General features: G+C 45.6%; 1 protein-coding gene across 1 annotated transcript in view; it reads left to right on the top strand.

The window, feature by feature from the left end:
• ifc (delta4-sphingolipid-FADS-like protein ifc) overlaps window positions 1–12,534 on the top strand; it is a 44,206-nt gene extending 31,672 nt beyond the window's left edge. The window contains exons 2-5 of the mRNA XM_050181340.3: window positions 514–836; window positions 3,068–3,275; window positions 5,220–5,431; window positions 9,872–12,534. Of these exons, the coding sequence (XP_050037297.1) occupies window positions 514–836; window positions 3,068–3,275; window positions 5,220–5,431; window positions 9,872–10,099 (971 nt within the window). The 3' untranslated portion in view covers window positions 10,100–12,534. The remainder of the gene's footprint in view (window positions 1–513; window positions 837–3,067; window positions 3,276–5,219; window positions 5,432–9,871) is intronic.
• The last annotated feature ends 362 nt before the right edge of the window (window positions 12,535–12,896 follow it).

The raw sequence follows: 12,896 nt of genomic DNA, 5'->3' as shown, positions 1-12,896 counted from the left end.
TGGACGCGCGTTTTATCCGGGGTTGTGCTAGAATTGGGGAAATACTGTGAAATGAATGAGCGATCCGGTTTGACGTTCTTTTGTGCATCTTGTTTAATTCGACCCACCGTATAATTCGGCCGCTTTCATCGGTCCCGTCAGGGTCAAATTAATGGAAGTCGACTATCTCGAATTAGGTGCGATTTTCATTATTAAAAAAAAAATGTGGTGCACTAAAATGTAACTGCCCCGAAATAAGCCAATAAACAACTGCCTGCAAGGCTGTAACCAAAAAGATGATTAACGAATTTTTATTAGTATCTTGATGGTCACTCTATTAGAGGCAGAGAGTGTCCACCTTGCCAGAAACTCCTGCAAAAATGCCAAGTTCTCTACGCTCATAGCCGTTTTATTAAAAATAAAGAAAGATCTGTGTAGTAAAAAAGAAGACCCCCTATACGATACTCGTAGACAAGGTGCCTTGACTCGGCAACAACTGATTAATGCCCATCCCTCTTTTTGCCACCATTACAGAAAAGTACCCCCAGATCAAGGAGCTGATGGTGACAGACCCATGGTTCAAGTGGCAGATTGTGGGCATGGTGACCATCCAGCTGATCATGTTTTGGCTACTGCGTGATGCATCGTGGCTGACGATCATTGTGCTGGCCTACTGCTTTGGCGGTGTGATCAACCATGCGCTCATGCTGGGCATTCACGAGATTGCGCACAACCAGGCGTTTGGGCAGGGCCGGTCGCTGCCCAACCGGCTATTTGGCATGTTCACCAACCTGCCTGTTGGGGTACCAGCGTCGATATCTTTTCGGAAATACCATTTGGAGCACCACCGGTACCAGGTGAGGCAGTGCCTCGCAAGCTTTTATTTTTTTTACTCTGTCTCTCTCTTTTGTCCTCAGCAGTAGGGCCCAGCTATCTTTCAAGACTTACAGAACAGTTCTCGCGTCCTCACTTGCCATATAGATCTTTTTATTGGGTAAGGAGGAAAGGGTGTGCAGCAAGCCTTTTCTTCTCTCTGGCTTGTGCAAACCGGAGCGGTGCTGCTTGAAAGTGTTCGCTTCCCATGCTGCGGAACAATTTGGAGATGTTTTAGCTCATTCCCTGTGAAATAGACATGATTTCAAATCATACAAGGTCATCGATAACAACCACAGCTGTAGCTACAGTATGCAAAAATTTCTCTTGGCTGTGCAAACATGCAACGTGCATCATCAGTCGCAGTGGGTGTATGCACAGTGAACTGTTTTGGCTGTATCAGTTTTCACTCGACAAAGAGAACCGACGTCTGTGAATTGCCAGCATGAATTGTAAAATCATCTCACTATTGTTGTGGGAACTAAAATATAACAGTACTTGTATACGTCCAACCCATTTCAACACCGAAACATCTAAGCACCACTTGTCGTAAAACATTTCCGTCCATCACCGGCATCATTTTTACGCATTGAAAGTCTAGTAGACTTCAAATCACTATACTGTGTCTACGTTAGCTCAACAAAGCGATCACTGCGGTCGTTAAACCAGCATGATACACACAAGCTTTGTGCTTGGGCATCGTTATTTTGCCCTGTAAGGAAGTATTTCCAAAGGAGGATCGCATAAAAAGAATCCGATTTAGGACACCATTTCCGTACAGTTTCCGTAGCAGACACGATGAACAAGACTGAAAAATTAAAAACAAAAGTCAGTTTTATCCTCCTCTTCCGGGAAAATAGAAATAAGAACAATAAAACATTGATTAATGCCGCAATAAGGCCTCACATGATCATGCCGCATGTTTAGGCCATGTGCTATATAAAACAAACAGATCTGTAACACAGCATCTACCACTGCTTCAGATGCTCATGCAGTTCACAGGTGGTCACTCGACCATTTGCCAAGTGTAATTCACCTTGTACTTACTAATTACTAACCAAAACTATTTTATTCGTGGGCGGAAACCTCATCCGACAAACAAGGTAGTCGTGCTGTGTATTTACAGATAGCCGTTTGAACGCCTGTCAAAGTAAACGGCACTACTTATTTAGTAGCAGAATGGTACTCAGGCTGTTGGGTTCATCATATGTTTTGGAACTACTCGTTGCTGCTAAACCACAGCTTAAAACTACAGTGAGAATGCTGCAGTAAGGTTACATTAATGAAATGAATTTTCAGGAATACAAATCTGATCTCCGAGGCTGATTGTAGGCTCCAACACATGCACACACATTGCACTGGGTGCACCATCTGCCTCAATGCCGCAGAAACCCCGGCCCTGCTGACTTAAATCGCTTCAGTACGTCTTGCAGAACCGTTTCTCACGTAGAAGACGCCAAGTCATATTAAATAGACCGCCAAGCACAAAAACAACCACCAGAAAATGCTGCCGAGCATATACTTCGCATGCAACACAAAGCACTTGGCATGCTAGCTTGGAGCGCCAGGATGCCGGCTGCCCATAGGTGGTGCCACCGCATATGCAATATGGCAGCGCCCATGAAAAAAAAAATGGTATATATGCACGAAAAGAAAGTGTACAGGGATATGGCATCTGCACATGAGTGTGGGCACTCAATCAAAATATCTACATCAGATTTCTTTCCTCGAAGCAACACACACATGAACACAATGGACAGGACAAGCAAGGGATTCACAGCACTGCAAAAAGCAAGGGAAGTATGAAAAGAGAGACAACTGTAAAAAAGGGGGGAGGTGGAGGGGAAGTTCCTAGCATTGCTATGCTATAGCTATGCCCTAACCCTATTACGGGATTACTCGGGCTGTATGAAATCCGCTGTGCATTGAGACTGGCTTGTAGGTCATAGAATTTGATTCGACAAGCCTCGACCATGCTTGACACTTTCAGTGTTGCAAGGCTTCTCCATGTTTATTGTATAATGTGCATATGTTTGATTGACAGTCTGCTTCCTTGGAGTTGCACCTCTTCTCCCCGAGCACTGACGTTGCAGAAAGGGGGAGGTAGAGAAAAGGCATAATTTATGGCTGCATGTATCTGTTATCCAGTCGACCATTTTTTGCGTTCCTTTTCAGCTCACTCATGCACTTCGCCTTTCTTTGTTTCGATGTGCAGGGCATAGATACTATCGACGCAGACCTCCCCACTGAGCTGGAGGCAAAGCTGTTCTGCCACACCGGCACGAAACTGCTCTGGGTGATCCTGCAGCCGCTTTTCTATGCACTGAGGCCCGTGTTTGTCTTTCCCAAGCCCGTCACCGGGCTCGAGGTGCTCAACACTGTCATCCAACTCTCCTTTGACTGGCTTGTCTACCATTACTGCGGTGAGTGCAAAAGTCTTTATCAGAGCATGTCGCATCACGCATACCTTAAAAGTGCAGAGTTCAAACATGTAAAGAGCAAAACTTCCGAGTTTCATGATTTCATCATAAATTCCCAAGTTTTGGTGCTAGTGTAGTGTACAATTGTCACAGTTACGCCAACAATTGTACATTTTTTACCACTTTGCTGTTTATAGCAAAACTGACTTCGAAACAGAAGTAGTAGAACTAGTTGCTGACCAATTTTGCTGATTCTCTCTCTTTCTTTTTAACAACTCATTTAGTATTTGGATCTACCTGTAGCACCGCCACCCACTCCATAGAAGCGTTGCATAATGGCGACAGAAATTGCAGAAAGTTTGTGGCTCAAATTGTTAATTGTTTCATAAGAAACAAGTCCACTCTCCAGTAAACCAAAAGAGACCATGTCAAACAACTGAAGAATTTCACAACAGCTTGGCAAGAAGTGAGCCTAGACGTCCTCATAGCAAGTAGAATAACTGATACTGGTCGTCACTTATAGCCCCTGCAGTGTCTCGGTGCCTGTGACCCTTGACTGCTGAACCACGAGGTTGAGGGTTTGATTCCCACCCATGGCAGTCTCATCCTGATGGGGGTAGGTTGAAAAATAAAGCGGCCATGTGCTTCAGTTAGGGCAATCGTCCTGGTGGGCAAAAGTGCTTTATTTTTCACATAATTGTACCTTCGTATTAGGCGCACCCTCACTTCGCATGTTTCGAAGAAGAAACAAATTTTATGTAAGTGGCACCGGCCTGTAAGACGCACCTGTTTTAACTCAATTGGCATAATGAAATGATGCACGCATGTACATTCATCACGAATTGCCGAACTTGCCCTTTTCAGAACGCTTAATTACCCTTAAAGAATTATTATGAGCTGCAAATTCTAGGAGAAAAAGAATCTTCAACGAAGACTCGTATCAGACACAGTGAATCAATATTGCACTAGAAGCCATCAAAAACCTTGTCCTCCGACACACTGTCAAAAACTTCAGCGACTTCAGCCAGAGGCATCGCTGGGTAACCGCCTTCGGCCTCTCAACAACCTTTACACAGCATTGTAGGCACGTCGCTGGCATTGCCTCTGCAGCACAAGCTCGAGACAAGCACGCATATGATCACAGAATGCCTGAACCAGCCTGAACGCATGCATACGAGGAGCGGAATCACAACCAGAAGCTGGAGGCGCTGTGACTTCTCAAGAAGGCAACTGATGAGGATGGTGGTGGTGGTGGCGGTGGCGGTGGCGGTGGCGGTGGCAATGGCGATGGCGATGGCGATGGCGGCGGCGGCGGCGGCGGCGGCGGCGGTATATCGGCAGTATATCTTGGGCACCACAACATAACAGTAAAAAATTGTGGTACCCTTTAGTTATTTATTGTGCCAGTTCGACGGGTTTAACCTTTCTTTAGGAAAAACTGAACTATAACAGCAAACTACAGCGTGACCTCCAATCAAGGGAGCGCTCATATCACAGAGGTCAGGCTGACGACCTTCACTGCCGCTACTCTACTGCTGCCACCACACTGCTTACATGGCAAAGCCCTAGGAGCTAACATCGGTACCAATAGTCGCTCCACTGTTAATACAATATTTGTTTTCTTTCAGAAAGCTGCCATGCTCGGTTTCTTGTACTAAAGAAAAACAAAAAGAAACGCACATATTGGTTGCGCCTGCTTGCATGGTTGTATGCATATGTAAGCTGCACTGTTGTATAAGATGCAGTGGCAAAACTTTTGGGAGTAAAATGCGACTTGTGCACTCCAAAATACATTTAATCCTGATTCCAATACTACAGTGTCTCTCACAGTTGACCAAGATGCAAGCTTAGGCTAGTTGAAATTATTTCTCTGTGTTTCTTCCACTGTTAGGCTTAAAGTACGAATGATTGAGGTGAATCCAGTTCTCTGCCGTCTCGAATGCGCAGGAGGCAAAGTGCTGTTCTACATGGTTGGCGGGTCCCTTCTGGCCATGGGCCTACACCCCGTGGCTGGCCATTTTGTCTCCGAGCACTACATGTTCAAGAAGGGCTTTGAGACTTACTCCTATTATGGCTGTCTCAACTGGCTCACCTTTAATGTGGGCTACCACATGGAGCACCACGACTTCCCTGCCGTGCCAGGCTCCAAACTGCCCCTGGTGAGTGCTCGAGGTCGGGGCAGCGGGATTTTGTTTGTGTGTGCAGTGTGGGAATGTGACACAAAGACGCAAGATTAATGACACATGGCACTGAGTTGCAACAAAATTTATGGCTATTTGACTTTTTAACGAACTAGTGTAGATTCGTCGGACGATCTCGCCGCTGCCACCATTTGTTTGAGTTGTCGGACGATCTACGAGCTGTAGGCCGATCTCACCACTGCCATTCAGATGTAAGATTTGGCAGTCGTAGCTGTAGGAAGGAGCTTGACTCTTCGTCGGGACTTAGGAGAGCAGGATTTATTTACGTGTTATTTACAGTTGAACATGAGATACATAGACAGTCTAGCGTGACTCCCAAATGGTGCCCGCAACACGAGCATACAGCAAACAGCTTGCGAGCACACAGCTCACGAGTACATTTCGAGCACAACAACGAGCACACACACTAGCAGCCAACAATCGCTGCTTATATGCACTCCGCTCGACGTCATAGTTCGACGTCATTGTAGATGACCTGCCCTTTTGGAGGAGGCGGGCTCTCGACTTGGAGGAGGATGAGGGCTCATACACACGCACACACACACATGTTCACGGTCCGAAACCGACACCACACGAATTTCGTAGAACTTGGAGCCGGGTAGCACATTGTCTTGCGTCTTGGTCGGCGCGTGGGAAGGAGCCTTCGTCGGCTTTCCCGCGGCAACTCCCCCATCCGTAGCAAATCAGGTCCACGTTGTCGTGTTGCGCACAAGGCCTGCTTCGTCAAACTCTTTCAGTCACAACGGCGACGAGGCTAGAACATAATGGTGGCGGTTTCAGCACAAAGCCTGCTTCGTCAAACGCATCCTAGCTGAAGCGACGGAGAGTGGAGGATGCGCGCATTATTCCCGACACAAAGTCGACTTAGTCACGCCGTGGCTAGAGGTTGGCGGCGGCGTTCCAAGATGAGGTTGCCACCGCTGGCTTAAATGGCTGGCAAACTTGCACTGCAGTTGGCCGTTCTTAACACTAGTTACTGCAGAAGCTGTGGCCACTGGGTGCCATAGAAACAGTGACAGTAGTCACAAACAGTTGTGCACGTGTATGCGGGAAGGGAAGGGAAGGAAAGGGAAGCTTAGCAGGGGACGGCAGAAAGTTAGGTGGGCGGATGAGATTAAGAAGTTTGCAGGGACAACATGGCCACAATTAGTACATGACTGGGGTAGTTGGAAAAGTATGGGAGAGGCCTTTGCCCAGCAGTGGGCGTAACCAGGCTGATGATGATGATGATGATGCGTTAAATGGTATTTCCCATAAAAGCACAGTACATTTTGCAGGCAATCAGATATTTTACGGCGAAGAAACATGACACAGTGCCACCACCAACCGCAGCATCTAAACCTTCCTTGCGTCTCGGAGCTACAGTAGAATCTCGGGGATGCGGTCACACCTTATAAAAATTTCAGGGTTATAGAAATTTTTGGAAAGTTGCAGGCCAAGTCCGTTAACTTACAACATTCCAAAGTTCAGATGTCGCTGACCACTTTTCGGGTCACAGAGAGTGATACAAACAACCCAGCCACTTCATAATCTGAGGAGGCTCCCGCACGGCACGGTGGTAGCGCCAGGCTGTTGGCAGGTCGGCCGTGCCAATGCGTCTATTGCAGCTGCTTCTTTCTTTCTCCTTTTCTTTAAAATTCTTTTTCTGATGCTTCCCTTGGTTTCTTTAAGCTTTATTTACATTTCCGTGCTTTCTTAAGCAATATCATGCAGTATGTAGGGCGTTTTCAGATGCCATGCAACTTTATCAGAAGCGAGCAATCTTACTTGACCTAGTCCTCCCATGTCAGCAAGACCGGTGGCATTCACTTAAGTAGGTAGCCTTGTCTCTGGATTCCACATATTTCGTCATCTTTGGTGCCCAATGACAGTTCGTAAAGTTTCATGCCTTAATTTTCACAATGCACATTATGAATTAGCTTCGTTCACCGCTGCCGAGAAAACCGAGAAAACAGATTTCCGCGTCTTGTGCAAGTCATCTGCTTATCACCATCAGGCAGCAACTAGCATCATCATCATCAGCCTGGTTACGCCCACTGCAGGGCAAAGGCCTCTCCCATACTTCTCCAACAACCCCGGTCATGTACTAATTGTGGCCATGCCGTCCCTGCAAACTTCTTAATCTCATCTGCCCACCTAACTTTCTGCCGCCCCCTGCTACGCTTCCCTTCCCTTGGGGTCCAGTCCGTAACCCTTAATGACCATCGGTTATCTTCCCTCCTCATTACATGTCCTGCCCATGCCCATTTCAACTAGTATGCAGCAACGAAAAAAAAGCTCAGGAGATAACGAGGCAGAACTTGAAATGTCAGCCTTGGAACATGTGAAGTGCGCAGCTCACTGCTCTCAAATGAAGTGTGCCAGATATTCAAATCTGCGACAGCCAATAGGAGTGCTCCCTGTATGGCATGTGACTACAGTAACAAATTGTGACACTAGTTTTCCCTTCTATCCCTAACACTTTTTTTGTTTTAAATTTCATTTCTACATTGAGAAATATGGCACTGTGGCTATCTGAAGCTCCGATCTCGTGTTTATGGTGATACCAAGATGGCAGTACTTACCAGCAGAAAGCTGCATCTTACAGTGGTGCGATAGCACATCCCAAAACGCGATTTTCTTCCCTATTTCAAGGACAACAGACTAAAGAAATGCAAGTTTCATTCTGCTGCATATTTCTTCATAATATTTCGCCATGAACTAAAGAAAGGTCATAGGATTGCTGAAAAAAATTTAATCAATAATTTTGACCGAGTCAGCAACTTCCCAATTTTATTACGTTTTTGTGTGATATATTTTGCTCCGTCTCGAGAGATTCATATCATCTAGATTCTACTGTAGTTAGCATTCGGCAACAAATTCGGCCATTCGAATACAAAAATGAATGAAGGAATGAAAGAAAGCCGTTTGCTTTAAACCGGCAGAAAGAACCAAAGCAATGAACTCAGTTTATTAAAGGAATGACGCACTTGGAGGCATATATCTGTTACAGTGAAGCTATTTAGGCAGCATTTGTTTTCATTGCATAATTTCATAGACAAACAAATCCGGCAACTGAAATATTTGCAGAGTCAGTATGTAAAGCCAACTCTCTATACATGTGCTGCCCTGTGTGAAATGAATCTACCAGAGACCTCGAGAAAACCGCCTCTGCAGTAAAAATCGCATTTGTAAAAAGCATGTTAAATATACAAAAGCAGCTGCACTGTAGTATTGAGCAGTTCAAACAGACAGTAAAAGGTCTGAGCCCATGCTCGAGAAAACACAAACTCTGTCTCAATCAAAGCTATCAGTGGAGTGCTGACACAGATATTGGCCTAAGTGTAGTCTCTTCTGCCTGAATTGGTTCTTGTATCGGGTGAAGTCCATGTCTCTCAATGATGTGTTCCTGCTAAGGAGTGCTACTAAAACATAAACGCTTTATCTTGTGCTTTCTCTCATTTTGCTCATTTAGGTAGCGCTTGGCTCTGGCGTAAAATCTCAGTTCTATAAATTTATTGTATAAAACCTCAGTTCCTCGAGAGCAAACAAGTAGTTGATCACATTGCCTTTTAATGTGTCCAATTCAATAAGTACATCTTCTCTATAGTGAGATTTTGTCACAGTTGTATTTTACTATGACAGTAATTGTACGGTAGCAGCTGTTTGATAAAGGCCACAATTTACTGCTTTTGCATCTGTTAAACTGGGTTCATTACATGACTTCAATGCCTTAATGACTGCATTTAGGGGTATTGCAGGATGGGTGGGTTGCGAGAAAAGACAGTTCAAATACATATATCCATGGCTACTTCCAGAAATTCAAAATGAAGATGCGATTGCAATCACTTGGTGAGAAAAGCCATTTTAGTCTGTTGCAGTTCACAAAAAAGAAGAAAATAAAAAATGATGCAGGAAAAGTAGCGGTGTAGGCCCGTGGGTGAGCAACCTTAAATGGGTAACCAGTGAGATCATGCAGCGAGATCATGCAACCAGTGAGACCATCGTGCTGAGGTATGCGTGATTGAGGGACTGTACCATAACATCCTCACTCTGCAGGAAGTGGTGTAGGCAGTAATGCAGCTGATCATTCAGTACTCTGCTGTAATTATCACTTGTTTGTCATCGATTCCTTTAAGATCATTCTGCGCTGCTTGTGCACTGTTCAGTATAGGACAGCATTAGCACATTTTTATCGCTTGTTTCAGCTTAGATTTGACTCGTAGAACAAGTTCAATATTTTCATGCATACATCTTTGTTAAATCTGTGTCATCCAGGCATTCTTGCCAGCAACACTGCACTCATCACACATGCATACTGCTGTTTCAGAAGATCAAAAAGCAGGTAGTTGCTGACATGCGAGGCCGCTCGGCAACAAAGTTTTCTCAGCACGTTGCTCAGGTGACCATCTGTTCCAGGTCAAGAAGATTGCTGGGGAGTTCTACGATGACCTGCCCCAGCACAACTCGTGGGTCAAGGTCCTCTACGACTTCATCATGGATCCTGACATTGGGCCGTATGCCCGCATCAAGCGAAAGGGGGCAGCCATGCCCGTGCTTGACGGGTCCGGGGACGTGATCAAGCCTATCTCCGATGTCACGTTCGCCGACATGAATGGCTCCAACGGAGTCAAAAAGGGAGAGTGAGGTCATCAGAAAGGGGGGTAAAGGAAAGGGGGGGGGTAGATGGGAAGGGAAGGGTGGGACGGAGAGGCATTTGTACACAGGGGTTGGGAGAGTGTAGGTTTAATGCTTGTGACGCACATGATGAAAAGGGGATGAACTGAGAAGTAGTGCTGGAAAGGGGAGGAGAAGGTAAGGCTTTTTGCTGGGCAAAAGATGCTGGATCCTGCGACACACGTGAGGTGCAAGAGTATCAGTAAACATCAGTGTGCTGTATTGTTGGAGAAGGCTTGAGGTTGATGGGTTATAATATTGGGCGGAAAGCACATGTCTGCGGGGGACTGCCCTGGTTTGGCAAGCTCATGGGAAAGGGTTGCGTGTGTTGAATTGTGTGGTGTGGTTTTGCAGTGTGGAAGGCTTGAAGTGAAAGGCGTGTAGTGACCGAGTCAGGTAGTGCTGTTGCAAGAGGCTGTTGTGGAAGAGATGAAAGTTTGCGGGAGCAGCGATGCCTTCAACAAAGTCAACTAGCTTGTGTGACCAAGTGCATCGTTAGAGGGCATTATTAGATGCTGCCACGAAGCCTTCCTGCGACGGGCATTGCTGCAAAGCTTCACAGCTGGCGACTTGTGGTGGCAGAGGGACTGTGCGTGACTGTGCTACGTCTGCAACAGCCGAAGTGTGAGGAACGAGCGCTTTGAACCATCGTGTAAAGACAAGCCTTCATGAATGACAAAGGATAGACAGTGTGGCAGTGTGGAAACAGTGTGGATCAAAGTGCAAGAGATTGGGACTGTGGTTTGTGAAGCAGCAATTGTGTGGGATGTACATGTCTTTCAAAGGTGGTGTAATATGTGGATTGCACAGCAGTGTTTTCATTTTTTTTTTTTTTTGTTGTTGTTGAAAAGGTGAGAAGAATGTCCTGGTGATGTGCTCACATTGAGCTTTGTGTAAAGTTTTTATAAAAAGGGGGCGGGCTTTGGCGTTCCATGGCAGGGTGGCCAGTCAACTGTCGTAGAACTAAAAGGTGGCATAACTGGTAATTATGACTCACTGTGCCGGAAGTCTGTCATTGTCCTTTGGCACCTTGACCATAGATTAGTCCATTGTATTTTCCTGTGTTTTAGTACATGTCATAGCTTTGTGTCATGCTATTTCAGGCCGTCAAAGGATTTCTTACAGCATCAAATGTTTACAGAGAGTTTCTACATTTATGTCTGAAAGTGCTGCAACAGGCAGCCAATGATGAAAGCATAACATAGAACGAAAGAAAACAAAAGACAAGGGTGAAGCAGTTTCACTGGTAGACCCACAAAATCTTGCCATATAACCAATGCCGCTGCCCTTCAGGTCAACAATGCTCGAAAGCAACTAATTGTTTAAGTTGGTGTAAACTTGCTATGCTGTTGGCTGTTGCTTTGTCAAAAACTCTTACGTTGTCTCACTTTTCAAAAAATGGCATTTACTGCGATGATCAGACCCAGATGCAGGGACACAGTTCAAAACAGCCGCGTCTGTTTTGGCCGCCACCAGTAAGAACAGAGGCTGCGCGAAACTCTCTTGACACTAAAAGCGTAGTTGGCATGCCTCTGAGGGATGTCGAGACAGCTGAAGAAATTGCCGAAAATAGGCATAAGCATGCAACTGCTCAACATGTAAGGGTGCACCTGAATAGCCGAGCAGGAAGTCTGCTAAAGCTCATTGTACAGTGCAATTTCTTCGCATGTTAAAGTGGAGAAGCAGCAAGCTTTCTAAAAATTTGGGGTGTTTTATTTACCCTGGTTCCATTTTTCAGCTTGGCAGTAGTTAGTCGGAATAAGATCCGTCTCAATGCAGTTCTTTGCGGGCAATCCTGGAAGTTTGAAGCATCTGTGGTGTCCTTCAAGTCACAAAGGCTTCCCTATTTTTTTATTAAAACTTTCTTTTTCTAGTGCGGTGCTACAGTCAAAATTAGCTTCTGTTGTTAATGCTTTTATGTGTGTTTGTGTGAAACCAATGTGGTCATGCTAGGGAAGAGAGCCTGTGTTCATAGTCTGCCAGCATTTAAAGCACAGTGCTTGATCTAACTTATAGCACCATTTTTGGTGCGCTTGTGGACTGTACAGTGAACTGGGCGAGTTGGAAGTTTTAACATTGTAGGATACAAGCACTGCGAAAAGGAACAGTAGACAAAAGGAAAACACGAGCGCCATACTCGCAACTAAGGGTTTTATTACACTGACGAGAGGTACGTGGCGCTTGCAAGATATGCAAGAAGCATGAGCAAATCATGCCACACATACATTTTACTTGTTTGTCGTGCAGTGCAATAAGACGTCTGGCCAAACAACAGTGCTTGTGTTGTCGGACTCCTCCTTTCGTCCACTGTTCCTTTTTCTCCATTTGTTATGAACGCCGCTTGTAGACGACTTTTCCTTTCTGCGATGCGGCAGATACTTATTAAGAGACTTTTCAATCCTGTTGCCTTGGCTCTGTTTGATGGAGGAGTTATTTTGCTTGGCACAACATTGTCAACTGCTGAATGCTAATGTAACACACTCCAAGTGACTCAAAGGTTGCAGCATGGAGCAACCGTACTCTGGCTTGACTAGTTGTGGAGGTATTGCTTTCAGCGCACGTTGATCAGCGAATCTGATCAGCTAATATGATTGCCCACCTCTTCTACGAGGTGTCGCATTGGATGCAGTCTGACGTAAAAGTGAAGGTACGGAAGTGGCCAATAAATCCTCATATGCCGCCTTGTGGCGTCAGAGCTGCCGTGCACGAGGCCCTTGCTGTGCATTATGCGAGATTAAGGGAATCCAAGGGGCTCGATTTTTTTTGT

This window comes from Dermacentor andersoni, chromosome 7 (genome assembly GCF_023375885.2).
Source record: "Dermacentor andersoni chromosome 7, qqDerAnde1_hic_scaffold, whole genome shotgun sequence".
NCBI classification, from domain to species: domain Eukaryota; kingdom Metazoa; phylum Arthropoda; class Arachnida; order Ixodida; family Ixodidae; genus Dermacentor; species Dermacentor andersoni.
The sequence above is the reverse complement of the archived record's forward strand: the minus strand, read 5'-3'. Positions and strand labels throughout refer to the sequence as shown.